The sequence below is a fragment of the Euprymna scolopes genome, chromosome 26 (assembly GCF_053919585.1).
Source record: "Euprymna scolopes isolate OS-2025 chromosome 26, ASM5391958v1, whole genome shotgun sequence".
Classification (NCBI taxonomy): Eukaryota; Metazoa; Mollusca; class Cephalopoda; order Sepiida; family Sepiolidae; genus Euprymna; species Euprymna scolopes.
In genome coordinates this window covers 52,647,776-52,670,736 of record NC_136507.1, presented here as the reverse complement: position 1 = coordinate 52,670,736, position 22,961 = coordinate 52,647,776, and the positions used below count along the sequence as shown (strand labels likewise).

The window sequence follows — 22,961 nt, the reverse complement described above, 5'->3', positions numbered from 1 at the left end:
ATTTTAATTATTACAAGAAAAATAATACATTTATTTTTAGCCTTTTATATTCAATCGTCTCAAATTATTCCTATTGATTTATTTGACTTTAAAAATATTTTTAACTATAATATTATATTTTTTAAATCTAAATAAGTTGGTTTATTTCTATATTTATTTTTTATTATATAATTATACTAGCGGGGGTACCCGGCGTTGCCCGAGTGTTTGTTTCCGGGACGGGGGGGGGGGAGTTTTAAAAAATGTTATGGTAGGTAAGTAGGAAGGATCAAACCCGGAGTCATGAGTAAAAGTAGGAAAATAAAGTGTGAAAAAAAAACAAACAAACATCTGCAACGTTAACAGTTCGGCCACCAAGAAAAGTCCATTCCAGTTGTTTAGGAAAAAAAAAAAAAAAAAACGACTACGGTAGGTCGGCGCGAACGTGAAAATATAATGTGAATTGTCCAGCACGCTAACCACTACGCCACAGAGCACTGCAGCTTAGTTTAGTGATTTTAAATAACTTCACATGAAAGAACTACGAAGCCAAACCGGTGTTCTCTTCTCAACTGTTCCTTGTGAACGATCCCCAAACGGTGTTAAGTGGTGGCAGGGGGAGGAGGAATTTATTAGAGAGAAAATATTTTACCACTTCCATTGATCTTAACCGATTTTGGCCGTGACTTCTCAGCAGAAAAAGTATAGAAATCTAAGATTATCGAGGAATTTGAGAAATAATAAGCCTATAACACACCTCAGATATTGTTCTGCCGTTTGTGCATATTATATTTGCATGAAATATCTTGATTTTTAATCCCATTAAGGTCAAAATCCGATGGGAAAAAATGAGTTCATTTTATTTATATAGAGATAAATAATATATTTATTCCACGATTTCTGTCCCTCTCAAAACCTTTTTCTAAAAATAGGGTAGCAACAATATTCCTTCCCTACAAATATGTACTAGCATTCCACTACTATACACTAGGTCAGTTGTTTACACAAATGAAAATATTTTAGAGCTCTGCTACATTCCATGATTCTGGTATTCCCATTCTTTAATTCTGGCTGCTTGATGAGTATATGTTTTTGGTTAGTGCATTCATTTTAAATAAACACAATTCATGTCAATCATGATTCATTTACCAGACAAGTAGGCTTCGGACATTGATTTTTCAATAAAAATTTTTGTATATTCAGACTATAAATTTTCATGCACACTTTTTTTTAATTAATACAAACACCTCAAATTTAATTAGTTATAAAGTTACCATGAGCCATTGCAAAATAATTGTGATTTCTTCGTAGAATAAATATAATTACTCCTTTTGAAAATATTCTTTTTTTTTTTTTGTATCCTACATAAATATAAAAAATTAACTCAATTGTTATAATAAATTTAAAAAAAAATACAAAAAATTAATTGCTTAATTGGATTGATACAAAATTAAAATTGCCTCGGTCTAGAACAATTTCTCCTTCATGGAATGAACACAATACAAGCACTGCTAATTTCTATGATTCTGTTACTTCTATTCTTTAATTCTGACTGCTTGATAATAATACATTTAGAATAACTGCATTCAGTTTAAACGAACACATTTGATGACTCATTTTCTTTAAACTAAAACAAAAAATAAATTGATTAAATTTTTTTTTTTCTAGAAATTTGCTAGCACAAAATCGATTACTAACTTGGTACTTCAATTTACAGACCATGTCATTTCTTAGATAGAATTTTAAAGTTAAATTCAATTTTAATGGTATCTTCTGTTAACTATATTTTTAACTCAATTCTGTTAATTAAGCTCCCCCCCCTCCATATGTTCATTAAAGCTTTCTAAGTTACGTTATTTATTCACTACTGTTGGTAAACTGCACGGGTACAAAGAACTATTAAGGACTGTTTTATATCTATACTAACAAGAATACCCGGGGTTGCCCAGGTCCACATGAAGTTCTGTTTGGATACACCTGCTATACTAAGGATATTTTTTTTTCTTTTTTTTTTTTTACACAGGTATCACCACATTATCAAGGCCAAGAGGTCACTCAAGGATAAGGGTTAAAGAGTGTACAGTAGAAATTGGAAAATATAGTAATCATTAGTAATGAAAATTCGGTAAATTTGTTTACTTATATGGAACGCCTCATCAAGAACTTGTTTACGTTAGACTTGAAGACAACCATATTGTAGTAAGCTGGAAAGCAGGAAAACGGAAGACAATTCCATAGGCGTGCAGTTCTAAGAAAGAAGCTTTGTCCATGGAATCTACATTTAGGTTTAGGCACAGATAACGAGTGGGGGGAATTATTGATAGTGTTTTCAGCTAGATGAGTGTTTCTTGTGAAAGTTTGGCGAGGGGGGGGACCATAGACTGAAGCTCAGTCGAACACTTTCCATGAAAATAACGATACAGCAGAGACAAGCTCGCAACATCTCTTCTGTGAGATAGAGGTTGCAGGGAAGAGAAGAAGACATCTCCTACGAGGCTACAAGGTCTATTTTGAACTCTATCAAGGCAGGACAAGTTCTTTCTAGCTGCTCCTGCCCAGATGTAGCAACAGTATTCCATCCTTGGACGTACCTGGCTCTTATATAGATAGAGAATTGCATCAGCAGTGAGATATCTACTGGATCGATAGAAAGATCCCACCATTTTTCCAGCGGCCCTGGCAACAGATTTGATGTACGTGCTCCATTTAAGATCAGGAGTAATTGTCAAGCCCAGAAGCTTGTCAAAACTTGAGACCTCCTGAAGACGAGAGCCATTCATTTCAATTAATGCCAGATGTGGATCAGAATGTTGATGATGTAAAGAGAGAAGCTTGGTTTTAGATGCATTAAAAGTAACCAGACACTCCTTTCCCCATTGTACCATGAGATCAGAGGAGAGAGAATTGGAGAGAACTTGGTCGTTTACTGTCTTAGATGTGCTACCATAAATGGTAGTGTCATCAGCATAAATGTCTACAAATGATGTAAGAATGTTATTTGGAAGATCATTAATGTAGATCAGGAAAAGAGTTGGGCCCAAGATGGACCCCTGAGGGACACCAGCATTAATGCTGTGAACTTCTGATTTTTGCCCCTCAACTACTACTCTTATGAACCTCTCAGAAAGAAATGATTTAATAATTAAGAAGACATTTCCAGTTATACCATAGCTAGAAATCTAGTGAAGTAAACCTTTATGCCATACTCTATCAAAGGCCTTAGATATGTCAAGAGCAATTGCCCTAGAAAGGTTGCCTCCGTCGAGAGATTCGCTAATCCTCTGCTGTAGATCTAGCAGAACGGAAACCATATTGAGTGTCACTAAGAAGGCTATTTTTGTTGAGATGGTTGATTACTTCTGTATTTAACACAGATTTCAGCAACTTACTCATGACGCACAGGAGACTTATTGGCCTGTACTGAGAGGGGGATGAGCGATCACCTGAATTCTTAAATACAGGGCATACTGATGAGATTTTCCAAGGTGATGGGAAGCTATTCTCCTTAAGACAACGTTTAAACAATTTTGTAAATATGGGTGCTAGTTCTGGTTGAGGTTTTTTGAGGTCTATAATTGGAATACCGTCAGGGCCAGTTGCTTGGCAATATCACGTACAGATATATGTATATCACATAGCGTGTTTTCTGATACAGGAGGAAATATTGGAGGTTGGTGGCCTTGGTCGCAAAGGGTAGAATTAGCTGTAAAGTTCTTGGCACAGAGTTTGGTTTTGTCTGATGCTGACGACATTACCTCAGGTCCATTGATGATAGTTGGGATAGAGCACATGCTTTTGTTCAGGATTCTGTTTGCTATTTGCCAAAACTGGTGGGAACCAAGCCGCTGCTCAGCTACTTTGGACTTGATGGATTAAGCATACAACTCTCTTGCGTTCTTTATTACTTTCTTACAATGGTTGCTGGCAGTCCTGAAAGTGGCTTTAGTTTCTATACATCTATTATGTTGGAAGCAGTGGAAAAAGTGATTTCTGTGTGCAATGGCAGCAGCACATTCTGGAGAAAACCATGGCTGGCTGTTAGGTCTTTGCTGGAACTTTTTTGAGGGTATGAAACGGTCTATACCTACAATTAACCATACGGTCAGGTCTGATACTATAGAGGACACATCCTTTTTAAAGCAGAAGTAGATCCGATATAAATGTACGGAAGCTATCTCAGTCAGCCTTAGTGTATCGATATACTGTACGATGGAGAGGTACGTCTGGGGACTTATTACATTCCATTTTTATCTTAATTGATACAACAGAGTGGTCGGAAGATCCAAGAGGAGACAGAACAGAAACTGAACATAGTTCAGGGCAAGTTGTGAGAAAAAGGTCTTGTAGACTTGCATACTGGCCGTCATTGTCGGGCACACGGGTTGGTTCGTGAACAATCTGAGTGAAGTCATAAGCAATGGAAAAATCATGACAGAACCTCCCCTCATCATCTGTCTTGTTTGAGTGGGTCAACCATTCGACGTGAAGATTGAAGTCTCCACATACGTGAATGTTAGCTGAAGGATAAACAGATAGGACTTGGTCAATTTTCTCAGATATGCTTTTAAAGATAGTAACTCCGCTGTTGTGGGGGCGATAGAGAGTAAATATAAATGCAGTAGTGTGAGCTAATGCAACCCGGAAGCACATATAGGGTAAGTTAGGATCTTCTCTGGAGATGTCCCTACCACATGGAAAGCCATCTTTAATATAGGCACATATTCCATGAGCACTTTTTCATTACTATATGTCAACTCCATCGGGGGCAATGTCGATACCCCCTCCATAACAATTTCAAAAATGAAAGATACGATAATCATACTTAAAAACTGATAAAAACACGAAAATGTAATCCCCCCCCCCCAAGTACCTGATAACCTCCGCACCAGATATTTCGGCAGAAGGGATACAAAGATAAGAAGCTATTCTCAGGTTAATTTTTATTTTATTTCGGACTACTAGTCTCATCTTATCTTTTTTATTTGGTGCACAACGTTTCGGCCAACTTGGATTGGAATTTTTTTTTTTTTTAAAAAAAAAAAAAAAAAAAAAAAAAAAATTCCAATAAGGAATAATATATATATATATACCAATCGGTACGGACCCGACTATGGAAGATCAGATAATAAATAAATATGGATTTATAAGATCAAAGAATCCAACCTTGATCGCCCTTCGGGGCCCGTGGCGCAGTTGATAGAGACGTTGAATCTCTACGGTTCCAGATAAACATTGTCTGAAGATAGCGGTTTCAATCCCACCCAAAGCGTGCCAGAGGTAATTGGTCAAAAATGTGGTGAGACGGCAACAACTACGGATGACAGTGATAGCTGAGAATGCAGTTAGGAGATTCGAAGTTCCTATCCGTTGCGGTTACCACCTGACGAAGGCCAGAGGAAGTTGGCCGAAACGTTGTGCACCAAATAAAAAAGATAAGATGAGACTAGTAGTCCGAAATAAAATAAAAATTAACATACAATGCTCATCTAAAAAAAAAAAAAAAAAAAAAAAAAAAAAAAAAAATTCCAATAAGGAATAATATATATATATATACTATTCTCAGGTTATCAAGCACTTTTGGATGACTATATACCAGTTTAAGCGAATTTCTTTTATCCTGCCTCAGTCTACAAAAATTTCTGTGTACACTGTTTTAACAACAGTCGTGCTTTTTTACTGTCCATTAATTTATTTTTTTTATAAAAAGACTTAAAAATAAAACTGAAAATACTTCAATTTTAAAAATAACAAAATAGAAAATTTTTTTAACCAAAATAATGTTTTAAAAAAATTAGTTATTGTGTTATTAAAAGAAAAAAAAATGACCCATACTAGTCGCGAAGATCAAAAGCTAAGCCCATAGCAAACACTGTATCCATTAATCCAAAATCCGATCGATGTTATGATATTGCCAATTCATGAATTCAAATGCAAATAGGAATAACACCATTCACGCATGCGTAGATTGTAATTGTTAAGAAAACGTCAGAGTTAAACTTCAGCAATGAATTATCAAGCGGTTACAATGTAAAAAACAATGTGATTTGCATAACCTTCAAAATAAGAAAAATACCCCCACTTCTATCCGAGTATATGGATGGGGGAGATTTGGTAACTGTCCTTAAATGTAACAATTTCAAAAACAAAAGATATGGTAATTCTACTTTAAAAAATGGATAAAAACATGAAAATGTAATCGCTGAAAAAAAAAAGAAGTACCTAAGGGATACAAATAGAAGAAGCTATTTTCCGGATATTGAGCACTGTTTGATGACTGCATACCAGTTTAAGTGAATTTCTTAAATGCTGCCTCAGTCTAGAAAGATTTCTTTTTTCTGGTCTGTTGCAACGACCGTGTTACTTGACAGTTCGAAAATTTCATATTTCTTTATAAAAACCTTTAAAATAAAGCAAACTGAAAATAATTCAGTTTTAAAAATAACAAAGTAGAAATTTTTTAACCGAAATAAACGTTTTTATATTTTAAAAATGATTACTTATTGTGTTATTAAAAGAAAAAAAAATCAAGCAGTTACAATGTAAAAATAGGGTGATTTATGTAATCCTTGAAATCAGAAAAATGTTTTGTTTTAATTTAACTGTTGATAAAAAAATACCAAATAAATAATACTAAGTACAAAACAAAAAATATTTTTAAAAATCTTTTAACCTTGTATTTAACCTTGCATTTAAGCAAAAGAAAAAAAAAAGCGTTCATTGTAAAGTGGGTTTGAACTTAAAAACTAATAGCTATGAACCCACATCCCAACCCACTTGGCCAAAGCAACTGTCATATGACATTGCAAATTTTTGTATTTAACGCATGCAAGAGACAAATGGTGTTCATGCATGCACAAAGGTTAAAATCGTTTAGATGGAAACGATTTTATGTGACCCCCTCCCATTAGATTTTGCAGTTGTTAATGTAGAAAAATTTTTTTTTTTTTTTTCTGAATCTTCGATAGGATTGATGTTTCTGACAATACCATATTCATGGTGGTCCCTTATTCTATTTTTTGACTTTTAGCTGGACATACAAACATACAAATACACAGACATTTGCCATTTATCTTCTCTAATATAAAAGCAAAAATGTGTGTGTGTGTGTGTGTGTATTTTTTCGTATGTCTGCTAAAGGTTTTTTGGGGGTGGTCATTGTTTCTTAGAACTTTTTATATACTACTTAGATTATAATATCTACGATTCATGAAACGAGCTTATCTGTATCTTATTTCAGAGACTTTCATGTTACAAAATTTGTGCTGTGCTTTCATTTTCTCTACTATTATGGGTACCTCTCTACCAAAACTTTTTTTTTTCTTTTACACTGACAAACACCCGGGCAACACGGGACACCCCCAGCTAGTGTAATAGAAGATAGAAGATAAACCTAACGTTACATTCGCACAAGACCTATTATAATTTCTTTCATGTCTTCAAAAAAAAAAAAACTATTTACTTTTTTCACTTAATTATGGTATTCATGAAATTACTATCGCTAATAATATGTAACTTTGACAAAAAAAATGACATAATTTTTTTGGGATCTGTTTTTAACATTGTATGTTTGCAACAGATCATTCAAGGTTGTTGGGCATGAAGTTTTTTTTAGTAAATCTAATTTTCCCGACAACACGTATGTATATCTATTATAATAGAAAAATGATATGGTTAAGCTTAAACATGGAAAAGAAAAGGACAAGATATTCTAGTATTTACTAGATATATAATAAATTTATAACTTAAAATATTGCAGCATTAAGAATTGATTATATAATGTTAAATTGAATTTTTAAAAAAATTCTTAATGCTGGAATATTTTAAGTTAAGAATATTGCAGCATTAAGAATTTTAAAAACTTTTTTGCTCGCATTTTTCTATAATAATCCATGATTTTTCCCGGCTTCCAATAAATTCACTTGTTCTTTGTTTAATTTCAGTCTTATTTTTTTACCCCTATAAACCTAACATACACATGTAAAACAATGTACGGCACTCATCTGTTTTCATTCTCTGTTTCACTTGTTACTTCTCTTTTCATGAGAGTGGTGAATTAGTAGCAACACTAGTCACTGAAGTGACATGGTTGCTATGGAAACCAGTCATAAAAAACGTCGCTCACCTCCTTACAAATTTTTCCGATTTTGAGCACCAGTAAATTCATCATAACTTTTGTTTTACTGAACGAAAATTGAAAATTCTTTCTTCACAATATAGCTGAGAAGGTGATTTACAAACTGTTGAAATTTGATCGAAAAATGAGTTAGCGGTGAAGCTTTAAAGCAGTTCTAAATGACTAAAACTGACACTTAACCATATATTCAAACACAGTAGTATTTGAATGATAGACAATTAAAGTTGAAATTTTTTCTTACTCTAACATTGCTATTAAAAACCTACTTTTTCTATTCGTATTTATTTGCTTCCCCCCTGAAAGCAAAATGTGACACAAGGTTGTTTTTGATATGGGGGGAAAATCAGCTCCCCAAAAGGGCACTCTGGAAGTAGGTGAAAATAAAAAATGCCTTAGTATAGAAGGGTTTCCCTTCTATACACCAAGAACAAATTAATTCAAGTGTAGCATCAAAACAGATACTACATTCGGATCTTAGACCAAAGGTCAGATCCTAATTTTTCTATTTACAAGTTATTAAAACAAACTTAATATTCTCAGTCATGGATATGTGGGCAACTTCATAAATGTTAACTAATTTGCATATTCTTTTGAAAAGAAAGTGTTCATTAATTAATTATTCATTTTTTTATGGGTTTTTTATTACTTGATTGGTTTCATATTACACTATTACACTTATGTATAATTTCTACATCATGCATAATTGTGTAGAATTTAGGATGAAAACATTCTAGCACGCAAACATGTATATATACTAGCAAAAGTACCCGTCGTTGACTGGGTTCAAAAACAGCTTACAGAAAATGGACTCTGATTTATGAAAGTATGATAGGTTATGAAAAGGAAGGGTTGTAATGAGATAGCTTCGAATTTGGGGGTATCAAATCCAAAGCAAAATATGATGAAAGTAAAAATAAAATAGATAAACCCCATAATTTATTATACCATACCTGTTCACACTGAAGCACTTATCACAATATTCTGTGGATCTATATTAAAAAACCTTGTTAAACTTTGTGACATATTTCCATTCTATGGAGGTCAGGCGCGAATGAACACCCCATAATTTTATTATACCATATTTCTTCAAACTGAAACATAATTATCAAAGTATACTTACGCAGATAGATATGAAAAGTCTTTATTAAAGTTTGTGCCTATTTCCATTCTAGGGAGGCCAGGCATGAACGCAGACCCCACAATTTTATTATACCATCCCTATTTAAGTTAAAGCATACTTATCAAAGTATTCTTATGTACATCTATATCAAAAACACTTGTAAACGTTTTTAATTTTTAAATTTTTTATTTCCATACTTTGTGGACCAGGCGCGAACGCAGACCCCACAATTTTAATGAACCACCATTCTGCCAGATCAAACATACCCATTCCTGTGTCTCAATACATCTATCATTACATGTGATCAGTTTTTTAAAATAGTCAACCATATAGGAGCCTATTTGTGAGCAGACACACACACACACACACACATACATTCAGCTTTATATTATAGATTTATAAAAGTGACATGTGTGTGTATGTGCGCACGAAACGTGTCTACCAAACTACTCTCTGAATATTTCTTCTACAAACTTGAAACTTGATATATAGGTATTTGGACCTCAGGAACACTTTCGATTTGTCTTTTAGTCTGTAAAAATAGCTGCTAAGGGGTCAAAATTAGAAAGAAAAAACAGTTAACTTTGGCAAGAGTAAATCACCTAACTTCTGAGCATGTATTTTTTTCTACCATTTCTTGCTATCTTTCTTCCTTTTTCTTCTATGTAAAACTTATAAGACATGTTATTGATTGAATAAAGGGTTTTTCTCAAGTATAACTTTTTTCGCTAGTTTAAATGCTTCAGAATTCACTTTGATTTGTTCTAAACCTACATGGATAACGTATATAAGCAAGGTTTTCGGATTGCTGCCATAGCTTGCGCAGGTTTTTAATCTTCATTAACGGAATGTAATTGGTTTTATTAAGAAATATTTCCAAAAAGCAAATATAAATAGTTTTCTTATATTTTTACAAATCGTGCATAAATAAACATGTTGGATCACATTCAGCTTCTTACCATTTTACGCATGGGTACATGCTGAAATACTAACATTATTTATTAACCCAGTCTTAACATGGAAGGCACCTAACAATTAATTAAACAATACCTTCCGTATGCAGTGTAAGTTTACTTACTCATAATATGTAAAATATGGCACATGTTCCAATATAACATCTATACCAACATAACAAACTTTACATTGGTTATGGCTACCATTCACCAATACTTGACGACTGTGACAAACAGTTGTTAAGGCAGTCTGTGGCCACAAGTAACCACTTCAATTCAGCAATAATTGACAGTGCTCACCAGTACCTTCAACTGACAGTAACCACCTAAAAAGATCACTATCCCCTAGTTACCACAGATAAGTCATAACCACTACTAAATGACAGTGCCCGATACTGACTGCCATACACTGACAGTGACAATTGTAAAAATATAAAGCAACACCAACACCTATAACGCCAGTAGATTCTGCTAGCTGCCACTGCCAAACAATGCAAGACAGTGGAAGACAGATGTTTTCATTTTGGCCACTATCATGAGTGCCCACAATTTTCTTGAGCCAAGAATGGCTACCACTAGCAACCATCACCATCTATCTGTGTTAATATTTTTTTAGCTGTTTATCGATAGTCAGTAATTTATGTGACTCGCATATAATAATGCACTAGATAATCAAAGGTTTTTTCGTTTTTAAGGGCGGGGGGGGCGGTCACCATAGTTATTCTGGCATTGTGTTATATTTCTACTGGGCAACGCCGGTAGACAGGTCTTGCTAGTTTATATAATATAATAAACAGAAAGCATCATATCTACTAATTAACATCACCATAATCCTCTTAAGGTCTTAAGTATGGATAATGAAAGAGTGAAAACAATCTATTTTAATTGATTGAATTGATTATGATCAACATTTGAAGAAAGGCTAAGATAAAGACATTAATAAAATAATATTTGTGTGTCTCACAGGCAATTGTACGCATCAATACTTTTGTTATTATTGTATCTAGGATTGTTTAAATTGATAGCACAAACCAAACAATGAGCAACAGGTAAAGCATGTATTATGGAAAACATGTCCTTATTTTGGTATGGCATTCACCTTGAGTGAGTTTATTCGGAGGAGGAAGTTGATAAGAAATAGTAAATTCACAAGCAATCTCCAGTCACATGTATATCCTACTCAGGAGAGATAATTTTGATATTATTTTTTGCAGGGAGGTGTCACCATTCTCTCACATACAGCACCCAGTATTTTCGAATTGTTATCCGATTGTGTGAAACGTGAACACTCCATCATTTATAATAGCAAAATTACATTGATGAACAATTTTTAAAGTATCATCAAATAAAATTGAATTAAATGACAGTAAATATGAACATTCAATATATAATTCTATACATAATGATTATTATGCCTTTTTTTTTCTTTTAAACAATTCCAGCTGCAGCTTCATTATAAGTCGATAAAAATGCTAATATATTCCATTTTGGTGGCGGAGATAAAGTACAAAATGTCATTAATATAAACTCATTTCAAAATCACATATCACAAAAACTATTAAAAGATACATATCTGGAATATTGCATGCCTAATCAATACATATTGTAGAATGATATATCCAAATGTCAGCTCTTGTATGTACTCTTAAAATAGTATCGTCAAGAATATGTAATAATTTTATGTAGTGTCTTTAACTTTGTTTATTATGGCAATATAATTAAGTTAACGTACATGTTCAACATCAATTTAACTTTAATAAAAGTTGCATATTACCAAAGGTAAAGTTCTTTATACAATTGATATTTCTTGGTGATTTCTTGGCACTGATCACATTTGTCCATTAAGGTGGTTTCATCAACCCCTTTCCCAATCAAATACATACAGAGAAAAAAAACTTCAGTTGTTCTTCATGCTTGTGGCACAAATCACTTGTTTTGTATTGTTTATTAAATTGTTAGGTGAAAGTACAGACTAGTTAGAAAAACACCCTCTCCTCCACATGGGTTTCCAAAAAGTTCTCTGCATAAGTACCATTGTTTTTTATTGTTTTAACATCTTTATTTTACTTTTGTATTGGCTTTGTTCATGTTAATGCTGTGATTGTTTACAAATGATTTATTTCTGGTTTGTGTGGACCGTTCTGCTTTACCTTGAATGCTCAGAAAAAGTTCCTTCTGATTAATGTTTACCAGTTTTAAAATAAGCTAACAAAAAAAAAAACTTGGTTGTTTTTAAGAATAACAGAATATTTTTTATCTGATAAACATTAATCAGGAAAAACTTTTTCATGGCATATATGTGACGCAGAATGATTTGCAACAAATCGGAATTTTTTAATAAGAGATTCGCTCATTTTTTTCACATGATAATTTGCGATGCTATAAAATTCCTACCATAACAACCTTACCATTGGGGACTTGTTCAGAAAATTGTCCAGTTACTTAGTCCATTTGAAGAAATCATCAAAGAAGCAAATTACAGAACTTCAACCATATTGATGATAATACCTAGAATTTTAGCTTTGAGATAATTTCTTTCAAAAGTGGTCCAATCTAATTTTAATATTTCTGACTTGAGTGGAATCTTTACCATTGTTGAACAATTTTCATCCTATCTAAATGATAAAAATTTGTGTGTTTACTTTCCTCAACCCAAGATAAAAATTTAAATTTCAATAGAATGACATGGAAAACGTTAAGAATTGGATTCTACATTTTCTACTGATGATAACGAAGCAGAATCAGCAGGATACACGTCTTCAAGCTTTATTGAGGGCCAAGAAAATCAAAATGAAAGTAAAACTGCCTCTTTTTCAAGCCTGTTTGATTAATCAGCTTCGAATAAGCCTACAGTAACAAATGAAAACTTAGAGTAGGTAGAAGCTGAGTTAAACCTGGAGACTGCAACTATAATAGAAACCCAATCTAAACTCAAAAAGAGTAAATCCCTTATGGTTAAGTGCACAAAAGAACTTGATTATTGTGTAGCTTTAAAACTATTCGCAAAAGGTGCTTATCTATTTCAGTGGTAGACCTTACCACTGCTGAGTAAACTGGCTTCAAAATATTTAAGTGCACCACCACTCTTTGGAGAGTGGGAGGCTCTTTAGTACAGGTGGTAATAGATATGAACCTATGAGGAACAGACTGTGTCGTGAGAATAGAGAAACTCTAATGTTTCTACATTACAACTTAAAAATATTCAACTTTAAATATTGAGAAGACTATGAGATAAGAGAAGGTAGGCTGCAAGAATAGTAGAGGAAGTGGAGCAGTAGCAGGTGCAGAACTTCAGCTTACAGTTATTCACTTAAAGAATTACAATTTATACTTCGTAGTTGGTTTGTAATTTCTTTTTTTTTTATCTAATTGTTTAATTATATTCATTTCAGAATTGGAAATTGTACTTTATATTTTGTAGTTTTAGTTAATAAAGGAAAAAAGCCATAATAGTGGCTAGACACTTAAATGTTAAGTTAAATTAGCAGTTACTATGTTAATTGATCAAAGCTATCTGATGAATCACTTGACAGTAATGAAATGGTTTAAATTTAATAGGAAAGAGAAAAGTAATTAATCGGCCGATTAGTCCGATTATCAGTTATCTACCGATTAATCAGTACATTCCTAGAATGTGTAAAAATATATATATATATATATATATATATATATGTGTGGGTGGGTGTGTATAAATATATGTGTATGTATGTATACATGTATACTAGCAGTATTATCCGACCTTGTTCGGGGGGGGGGGTTGATTTAATGCTATTTTTATGCTTATTGTCTGTATCTTTGGTAAATTCAATATTTTTTTTTTTTTTGTAATGCTAAAATTATTTTAGTAAATTTTGGTTATATTGACACCTTACTGATCAATGTAGCTTCCCCATAGTGAATGCAGTGTGCTATCAACAATCTAATTTCTCTGATTTGTCCCCTGAGCAGCTATTTTTCCAGCTTAAAACCAACTACTTTGGCAAGGTTTTGGGAGCCATGATTTTTTTTTTAACTGTATGCGAAAGAAACTACAAGATCAACATCGACTATCTATTCGTTGTAAGAATTTATGTAGTTGTAGCTGTACAGTTCTAAAATTAGTCAACTATGGCAAAAAATTAGCAACCAAATAAAGACGAAAGCATTATAAGGACCCAATGCTTCTGAATATATTTAAGGGCACTCTAGGTTTTGCCAAATTCACATTTTTACTCTGTTTAATCGGTTTCAATTTCTCTTTCCTGTTACTGTGTAAGTACATGTAACTGTTTTCATTTTGTTACAAAAAAGAATTCAGGTTAGTGAACTCTGTACTGGGTGCTGGCAAAGTTTAAGAAGGAATAAACACGGTTAATAGAGAGGAGAAATTGACGCGTAAAATTGTTGAGAAATTCTAAAACCTATTTGATGCTTTTGTAAAAACTAAAATTAAAATTAATTCATAGAACCGATGCGAAGATCCTGCCGGGTCGAGGAGTCATAGTCTGCGTCATAGTTCAATGCTCTGCCTAACCAAAACTCTGGTGAGGAGCATATGTTGCTGTGCTCCGATTTACAGCCTGCACTCGTTGCCGTTGAGCTTCTGGTAGCTGAGATGACCGAGCAGCGGCTTTGGATGTGTTGTCTCGGACAAGTCGTCTGACCCTCGCTTCAGTAGATTCAGCAGTCCTTGCTGAAGCTGTGGAGGCTGTGTTAGCCGCTCTCCGCCGAGCTGTCCTTTCTGTAGATTCGTTGGCCCTTGCAGAAGAGGTACTGGCAGCATTGACTGCTCTACTGTTGGCCTGATTCTCAGCACTTTGTGAAGAACGTAGTTGAGCCATGGCCGCAGCGTGTCTGGATAGACGGTAATCCGTTGAGTAAGGGTTTCAGAAGATCTGGTCTGAGACATGCGCTGTGCTTCACAAGAACGTAATAATTCTACTTCATCGGGATCTAGGCTTGCTCTGATGTTCCTAACAGTAGTCGTTGCTTTTGTGCGCCGTTCGAGCTGATTTTTTTTTTTGTGGCATTGTTGGGAAATTTCTCTGTGAGTGTGTGTGGAATAAAAATGGAATACTCCAAGCAAGCGGTCAAAAAGGGTTTCTGTTTAATCTGTTTTATTTCTTTGCTGTCTTCTCTTTCACCTAGGAATGCTTTTGTAGTAGAGTGTCTTATCAAAATTATTTTGTTGATATCACAGTAAAATCTTGCTACGATGCAACTTTTATCCAGTCCTGACAAAATTCAATACAAAATGAATTTATTATGCTACCCCATAATCTCGCTACTATATCGCTTGTGTTTGTTACGCTTTTGAATTCAATTTCTTTTTCATTTTTTTCATTGGAGTTTCTATTTGAAAAAATAAGGCCGTTTTTATAAATCCTGTTACTTTATCACTCGTTTGCTCATTCCTGACGGGTGGCATAATAGTAGCACTACAAGTTGATTTTTTTTCTTTTTAGATAATTGTTATTTTATCAACTTGCATGAAAAGGGCTATGTAAAAGATGCTTAAAACCGTTTGAATTATGCAAATACCATCAGTAGTTTAAAAGTTATGAGAATTTTAAGTGCCAAAATTTAGGCTTTCCGTGGACATTTTTCTTGTATTTACACATTGCTTAATATCCAGAAAGCTACTTATTTATGGAAAATTTAAATGCGATATTCGTTTTCGGCATACCCGAAAACCTTAAAAGATAGTCATTTTAAAGAAAAATGTTAAGGTGGAAACAAGATAAAAATTTACGAAATGCATCACAATGAAATTCTTTATCGAACCGCCTAATTATTATTTAGACATCTTCTACTTAGTGCATTTTGTTGTTTTTTTTTATGCTTGTTGTACATGTGTACTACAAGCGTTAAAAAAAAATAGTATTGTTTGGAAATCAAATTTGAAAAATTTGGTAATAATTTTTTTAAATTGACAAACCCAGAATAAAAAATGAAACTTTTTCCTGCTTTCATTTTGAAAGCAGAAAAAACAGTTTTCTATTTTTAAGAGCAAATAAACTCGTTAATACGCTAACAGTGATGGTTAGAGCATAGCTAACCATCGCTGTCATCGTTTCCCTTTAAGCGATTTGAATTTCTATAAAAGATAATATTTTAAGGAAATTTCCACACAATTAATAATTATCAAATATTTACATATCATACATGAAAATAATTCTGAAACTATTATCTATATGAAAATGGATGATATATACTGATTTATCTTATCAGTTTTGAAATATTCTTTGTCAACTTCGCTCAGTCGTAACTTTGCTTCCTGTGGTTGTAAAAATAAAAATCAAACACTAGTAGAGATGGACTTCTTTGTTTATATAGCCTGTAAAATTTCAGCCATATCCAATTGAATTTAACCCCGCACATATGTATCCAAACATAATGTATGAAATGTAAACATTGAAAAAAACTGTTTGCCTTTTTGCTGTCGTAATTTTTTACCGTTTTTTCATTTTTAACTTAGAGCATAAAAATATTGAACGCATAAAAGAAAAATAAATTAATATCATTGGAATGCTTATTCTATTCTCTTTTCATCAATGTAATTTTTTAAAAAATTGACCAACAAATAAAAAAGATATGACTTGTTGAAGCATATTGGGTATGTAATATTGCTGATGTCCATGAAAATACAGCATACGCTTGTAATGCTAATAGTAGCAAGATTTGACTGTATTGAAAAAACTATTAGATTTGTATAAACAATGTTGTGTATACATGTAACCTAAAAGATTCACTTAAAGAAGCAGCAATGCTGCTTCTCAGAGATGAAAAACCTGCATTGGAAGTACCAATGTATCTTCCTGTTAGGTATTGCTTAATTTCGTCTTAACTTAAAAAACAGATTTTATAATATATTTGATTACATACTTAAGTGATTTCTACATTAGACTGGATGCTCTTCCTGATGCCAACGGTCCTGAATATGACCTAAAACTATATCCGATGGTGAGGCCCCACCTTGCGGGCCTTGGGGAGTGTGGAGCCACCCTTTAATTGCCATTGCTCCCAGGTTCACTCTGACCCGGAGTGGTAGTACCTGTTAGGGTCCCAACTATGGGTTAAATAGAATCTGACTTTAAAAACAAATATACTCCATTAAAAATCGTTCCTCAAAATAACTAGATTCGGCATTAAATAACTTGAAAAAGGTTGATATGCCGTAAAACAAAAACAACCAACTAACTAATCCTGGTGCCAATAATAATGAAGATTTGTGTAGAACAGGAGATCGAAAAAAATAATGACCAAACTTACTTGTATTTGATTTGTACAGGTGTAGAAAGTAACTTTTTTTCTTTTTTTTTTTTTTTTGAAAGGGGGTGGGGGATATATTGATGGTGATGATGACTACATCACCTGGAATTTCTTACAGGAATAAAAACTTCTTTTTGTCTTGACTAGCTAGTGATTGTAATATGAACGAAACACACCTAGTCATTGTTAATATTGAAACACATTCACTCCCAATGGATTCTGTTTCTAAATCTCCCAAGTTCTATGATCATGTCAAGTGATTAGCATGTTTCTTTTATTTCTGCCCACGTATGTCAAATTTAATTTATTGAACATTTTGACAACTTCCAATCTGTCGTTTGATCAACTCCAGTTCATTTAATATATTACAAAAGGAGAAAGCAGTTGACTTCTGAAAATCAGACTAAGAGAATATAAAGAAGCCATAATGGTGATATGGAAAACTCGAGCATTGTTTATCATGTATAGATGTGTGTGATTCTCATCATGCTAGAGAGACAATATAAGGAAATTCGACATTTGAAAGAGTTTGCCCAATTGCATAATCCAACATGATTAGTCAAACTAGCATTGTTATGAATTCAATATGGCACCTGTTGATTTAATAAAAATAACAAAAGCTGAAAAAATACAAATTTAAATGCAACCGTTTATAAGAACCTTTGTGTCACACTCTACACGATTGGTTATGCTATGTTATGCGTGAGTGGTCATGAATTTAAAAATAAATGTTAAAATCATCAGTTGATCAGAAAAACATCATAAATGCACCATACACCTGATAGTCAGAAGGCATGTCGGCTAAATGCAGTAGTAGTAGTAGTAATGGTGGTGGCGGTGGTACAAATATCAACATTAATGAGGACAATAAATAGGTCAAAGAAAAAGAATGTAGATAATCATACCATTTCTTTTTCTCTCTCTGAGTAGTTATGTGCTGTTATGATAATGTTGATTACCAACTTAATGTGAAAATATTTGAATGCTGATTTATTTATTTATATATATATATATATATATATATATATATATATATATATATTATAATTTATCAGATCTTTAAGGTTCAGATTAAAGTGTAATATCCCCTTAGTGAGAGGAGAAATTATTTGAGACTGACGCAATTTTTTAATTTTTGTTCCCAGTACCTTAAGTAAATTTGACTCTGACCTTTTGATTAGGATCAAAGTGTAGTATATGTTCTGTCCTCAGTCAGAGTAGGAAAAATCCTCCGAGATTGAAGTAATTTTAAAATTTTTGTTTCCAATCTAGAGTACCCTCTTTTGGGGAATAGGATTTTACCTACATTAAAAGCAGACCTCATATCTAACTTTCCCTTTATGGAGATTGGGAGAGGGGAGCAACAAAAAAAAGGCAAGTTTGTACAGAGGAAACTGGGTTTTGCAACATTGTCCCTAACCCACTTAAACACGTGCAAATCTCGTTAATCATAGGAAGAAATGTAAAACCATCAAGTTTTCATAGAGCTGAGAATATCTAGGGCTTCAATATCTAGTCCAGCTATAAGACTTAAAAAATAATGGTACAAAAAATTGTGAGATGAAGAAGGTTAAGCCTGCAAGGTCATCATCTGCTGTTGTTGCAGAAATGTTGAAGACTGGGGATAAAACCTGCAATGAAACGATCACAGACTTGACAAATCTGATTATGAAAGAAGAGATTTTCCCGAAAGACTGGGAATTTAAATGATTGTGAATAGTTACAAGCTTAAAAGGGGAAAAAACTAGATAAAGATAAGATGTCTGATGGAAGTCTAAAAGACAGGCTTAGTTCTGATGACCTCGAAAGAAGATTAAATCCAAACAGTATAGGCATATGTGTGCAAAACAGGAAACTTATGGTCATATTGAAAGAATGGACAAGAATTCTATGGTTGGTAAACATGGGTTTGAAAGAAAAAGGATAAACACCTGGCCAGAGATAGGTTAGTTTGGAAGTCAATTTCTAAAAACTGTTCAACACATGTCAGCATGTAAAGCAGACGTTAAACTGAATATGATTGACATGTTCTTCAACTTTCATACCTTTTTCCTAGCGATAAACTTTCCTACTACTTCATGAGCTTCAACTTAAAATTGCAAATAACCAGTTTGTGTTGTGCCATAATTTCTTACTAGGTATTACACTCACATCACTCAAGATCTTTGTCATTTTTCCTAACAGATAATCTACGTGAATCTTTGCTAATGGATGAGCTACATGAATCTTTGCTGTTCCAGATTTATATGTAATATGATAGCTTTGTTTTTTTGCAAAAAAATGTATTTGCAACTGACATATCCATGGCAAGACCAAAGTCTACTACATTTCTATCACCATATTCATTTCCTCTGTGAACACCCTCAAAATTCCAGAGGGCTTTCCAAGATGACCATTCAAATCTCTTTCTTTTCATAAACCTTACAAGTTAGTATGATAAACATGTCACATCTTTTGCATCTTCATTCAAACCACATTGTAATGCATAAAAAGATGTTGCTGTGAAAATCTCACTAACCATCAATTTCATCAGTATGATTCGGTTATTTACTGATTAAACATCAATCACTTCATCAACCCATTTCTATACAATAAAAATACCAGCACAAGCTGTTCTCTTTTTATTTCTAATCCAAAACGACTTATATCTTAAGTTCTTTCCTACAACCATTCTTTTCATCAGTGTTTTGTGTACACTACACAGATCAATACATTTTTTTTTTTCAAGAAACTCAGCAATGTCTTCTGACTTTCATCATAAGCTTCCGGCATTCATACTGCATAACATAGTTTGACCAATTTTCTTTGGAAGTCATTCCTGGCAATCACACCTACTCAAGAATGGCCTACGTAAGTAGAAGGCCGTTTTACTAAAGTTACATTACCTGCTGACGTTGCTGAATAAAGTACAATGGCTACGGTTAAGCGGTAGGCAACTATTACGAGGATAGTCATTTCTGTTTCAATTCTCAAAAAAATTACAGAGAGATTTATAAAACTGGCCCAAAAGTGACTATTGTGCAATCATGCATATTAAACTAACCAAGCCATTTCTTAGGCATCATGACACCTTATAGGAAATAGACAGTGTTAGCTGTATTATCAAAAGAAAGAAGAAAATAAAGGGATTGTAAAAGAAATCTTTTAAAAAAATATTTTAAAATTAAATACACTTTTAAAAAATAAAACTTTACTACAGTATTTTCCCAGCAAAAAATACTCCCTTTTGGACGTGTTCAATTGTAAAATTATCCTTTATCTTTCAGAAAAGAAAATACTGTCACTTTTGGGCCAGTTTTATTAAATCCCTCGGCAATTTTGTTAAAACAAAACATGACTATCTTCATAATAGTCTATCGCCTAACCGTGGCCATTGTACTGTATTCTGCGACGTCAGCAAGTCACATGACTTTAGTGAAATTACTTTCTATTTATGTAGACCATGCTCAAGTAGAGATGCATGATCAACCATTTCCTTAACTGAGGCAAAATTTATATAAAGTGGATGGATGCCTTTTCTGATGCCAACTCATTGGGTAATAGGGACCAGTATTTTTATTGTACCTATTTTTTTTTTTTTTTTACTGAAACAAATTTATTGTTAATATTATTAGCTTGTTTAACAATTAATATAAGCTTGTTTGATAACAGTTGAAAGCGAATAATAATACACGCAAAACCGACAACAGTAGTGGCTAGTAATCTGATCATATTGAATTTATATGTGGCATCTGTGTTTGCAAAGCTATAATGTTTTTTTTTTCTGGAGGAGTATAATCATTTCCATTTTATTGATATATAGATATCATTAGCTTGTTTTAAGTGTTTTTTTGTTTTGTTTTTTTAACTAATCTAATTTGTAAGTTTCATGTTTTCTTTTTCTTTGCAGATGTCAACAATATCTGGTAGTTTTGATTCTCCTGTTCATGCGCCACCTGAAAACCTTCCCGACATCAGTATCAGTTCATATATCAAGTATTCAACCTCTAAACCATTCATCGATGATGATTATTGTTGTCGATCAGATAAACCCGTTTCATGTTTCCCTCAGAAAAACACACGAAGTAAGGAATTTTAAAAGCAATTTTTTTTTTTCAAATTAATGAACAATATGTAATTTAACAATCAAAATGAATAATTGCAAAAGTTTTTTTTTTTCCTAGCTATCTGAGCTATGTTTATATCAAGACAGTTTATCTGTACTTGATTCAATTATACAATAAAATATTCTCACTTACAATATATATACTTGCAGGAAATCTTACAAAATACACATAAGGCTTTAATTCATTTGCATATTTAATTTTAAACATTGTGTAATAAATTCATATTCTGTATGATTCACTTATAATTTTCTTGATCTTAATATCATCATTATTACTGATGGTAATATTATTTAAAACAATTTAATGACCAAAAATCCCAAATCTTAATTTCCATTTAATTTATTTTTTATCTTAAAATTTTTTCACGTGAATATTTGCACATAGTAAAGACTTTGGTTACTTTGCAGTAACTATTTAAAAAAAAATCTGCATAAAATACAATAAGTAATAATGGTTTTCTGTTAGTAATTTAATACATTATTTTTCTTTGTTATTTTGTTAAAACTAAATTTGTTGTGGTTACTGTTTCTATTTATTAACCTTCCCGCAAGAGTAGAGTTAGGCACAAAGTAAATATGTAAGGTGGAGGAAATTCAGATCGTTCAAGGAGGGCCATTCTGGATTGGAAGAAAGATTTAAATTGTCTAAATCTAGAAGGGTTTCTTTTTCACTGACCAAGAACAGAAAAACTAAATATAGCATCAGAACAGCTGCTACATTTTGCTCTTAACCAAAAGTTCAAGGAGTCAACATGTTGTTAGTGATGATAATGTCAACATTTGTCATGAAAAAAATAAAAAACAGACCTAAATTACAAAAAAAATAGATTCTTTCTATATTCATTAAGTCTTTATAATCTCTTTTAATAATAAAAGCAAAAAGCACAAAGTAATAATTTTGAATTTCTCAGTAATATTAAATTGTTTTATTTAACCAATCAACATTCTACTCTTTCCATTTCATTATATAATCAGTTTTTAATGAGGAATTCATTTTCATTTTTATGCTAGAACAAAATCACATTCTCGACATTGAATATTTCAAAAATCATATCAGTTGAATTATTATTATTTTTTTCCTAGTGATCAAAATTTAATTACTTTCATGCACCGTAAATTTCCTCAACATTGGATTTTATCAAATAATACTACAGCAAATCTCTTTATGGTTTTTCTCTAAATGGTCAAATGAAAATTGAAATGATCAAATGAAAATTCTTTTTTTTTTATTCCGTAAAGAAGACTTATTAATTGCTGCTTGGAGAAGGGGTTGTTTTTGCTAATAGAGAAATCCTGATTTTCATACAACCAATAACATATAAGAAAACCTGTAAACAAACAAATCAATGTTGTAGCTCTCCAAAAATGATAGCTTATAGGTGTTGAGGTGACTTTTAAAATAAAATCTGTTTTCATATT

At 32.7% G+C, this 22,961-nt stretch overlaps 1 protein-coding gene across 3 annotated transcripts in view; it reads left to right on the top strand.

Annotated features, from left to right (window-relative positions):
* The window catches only part of LOC145248047 (centrosomal protein of 57 kDa-like), a 75,871-nt gene that overhangs the window by 14,168 nt on the left and 38,742 nt on the right, over positions 1-22,961 (top strand). For 2 of the 3 annotated variants that reach the window (XM_080109782.1, XM_080109783.1), the window contains exon 2: positions 21,327-21,501. In XM_080109782.1, the coding sequence (XP_079965908.1) occupies positions 21,327-21,501 (175 nt within the window). Of the gene's footprint in view, positions 1-20,829; positions 20,974-21,326; positions 21,502-22,961 lie in introns of those variants that run through there. The other variant, XM_080109781.1, reaches the window with a different exon arrangement.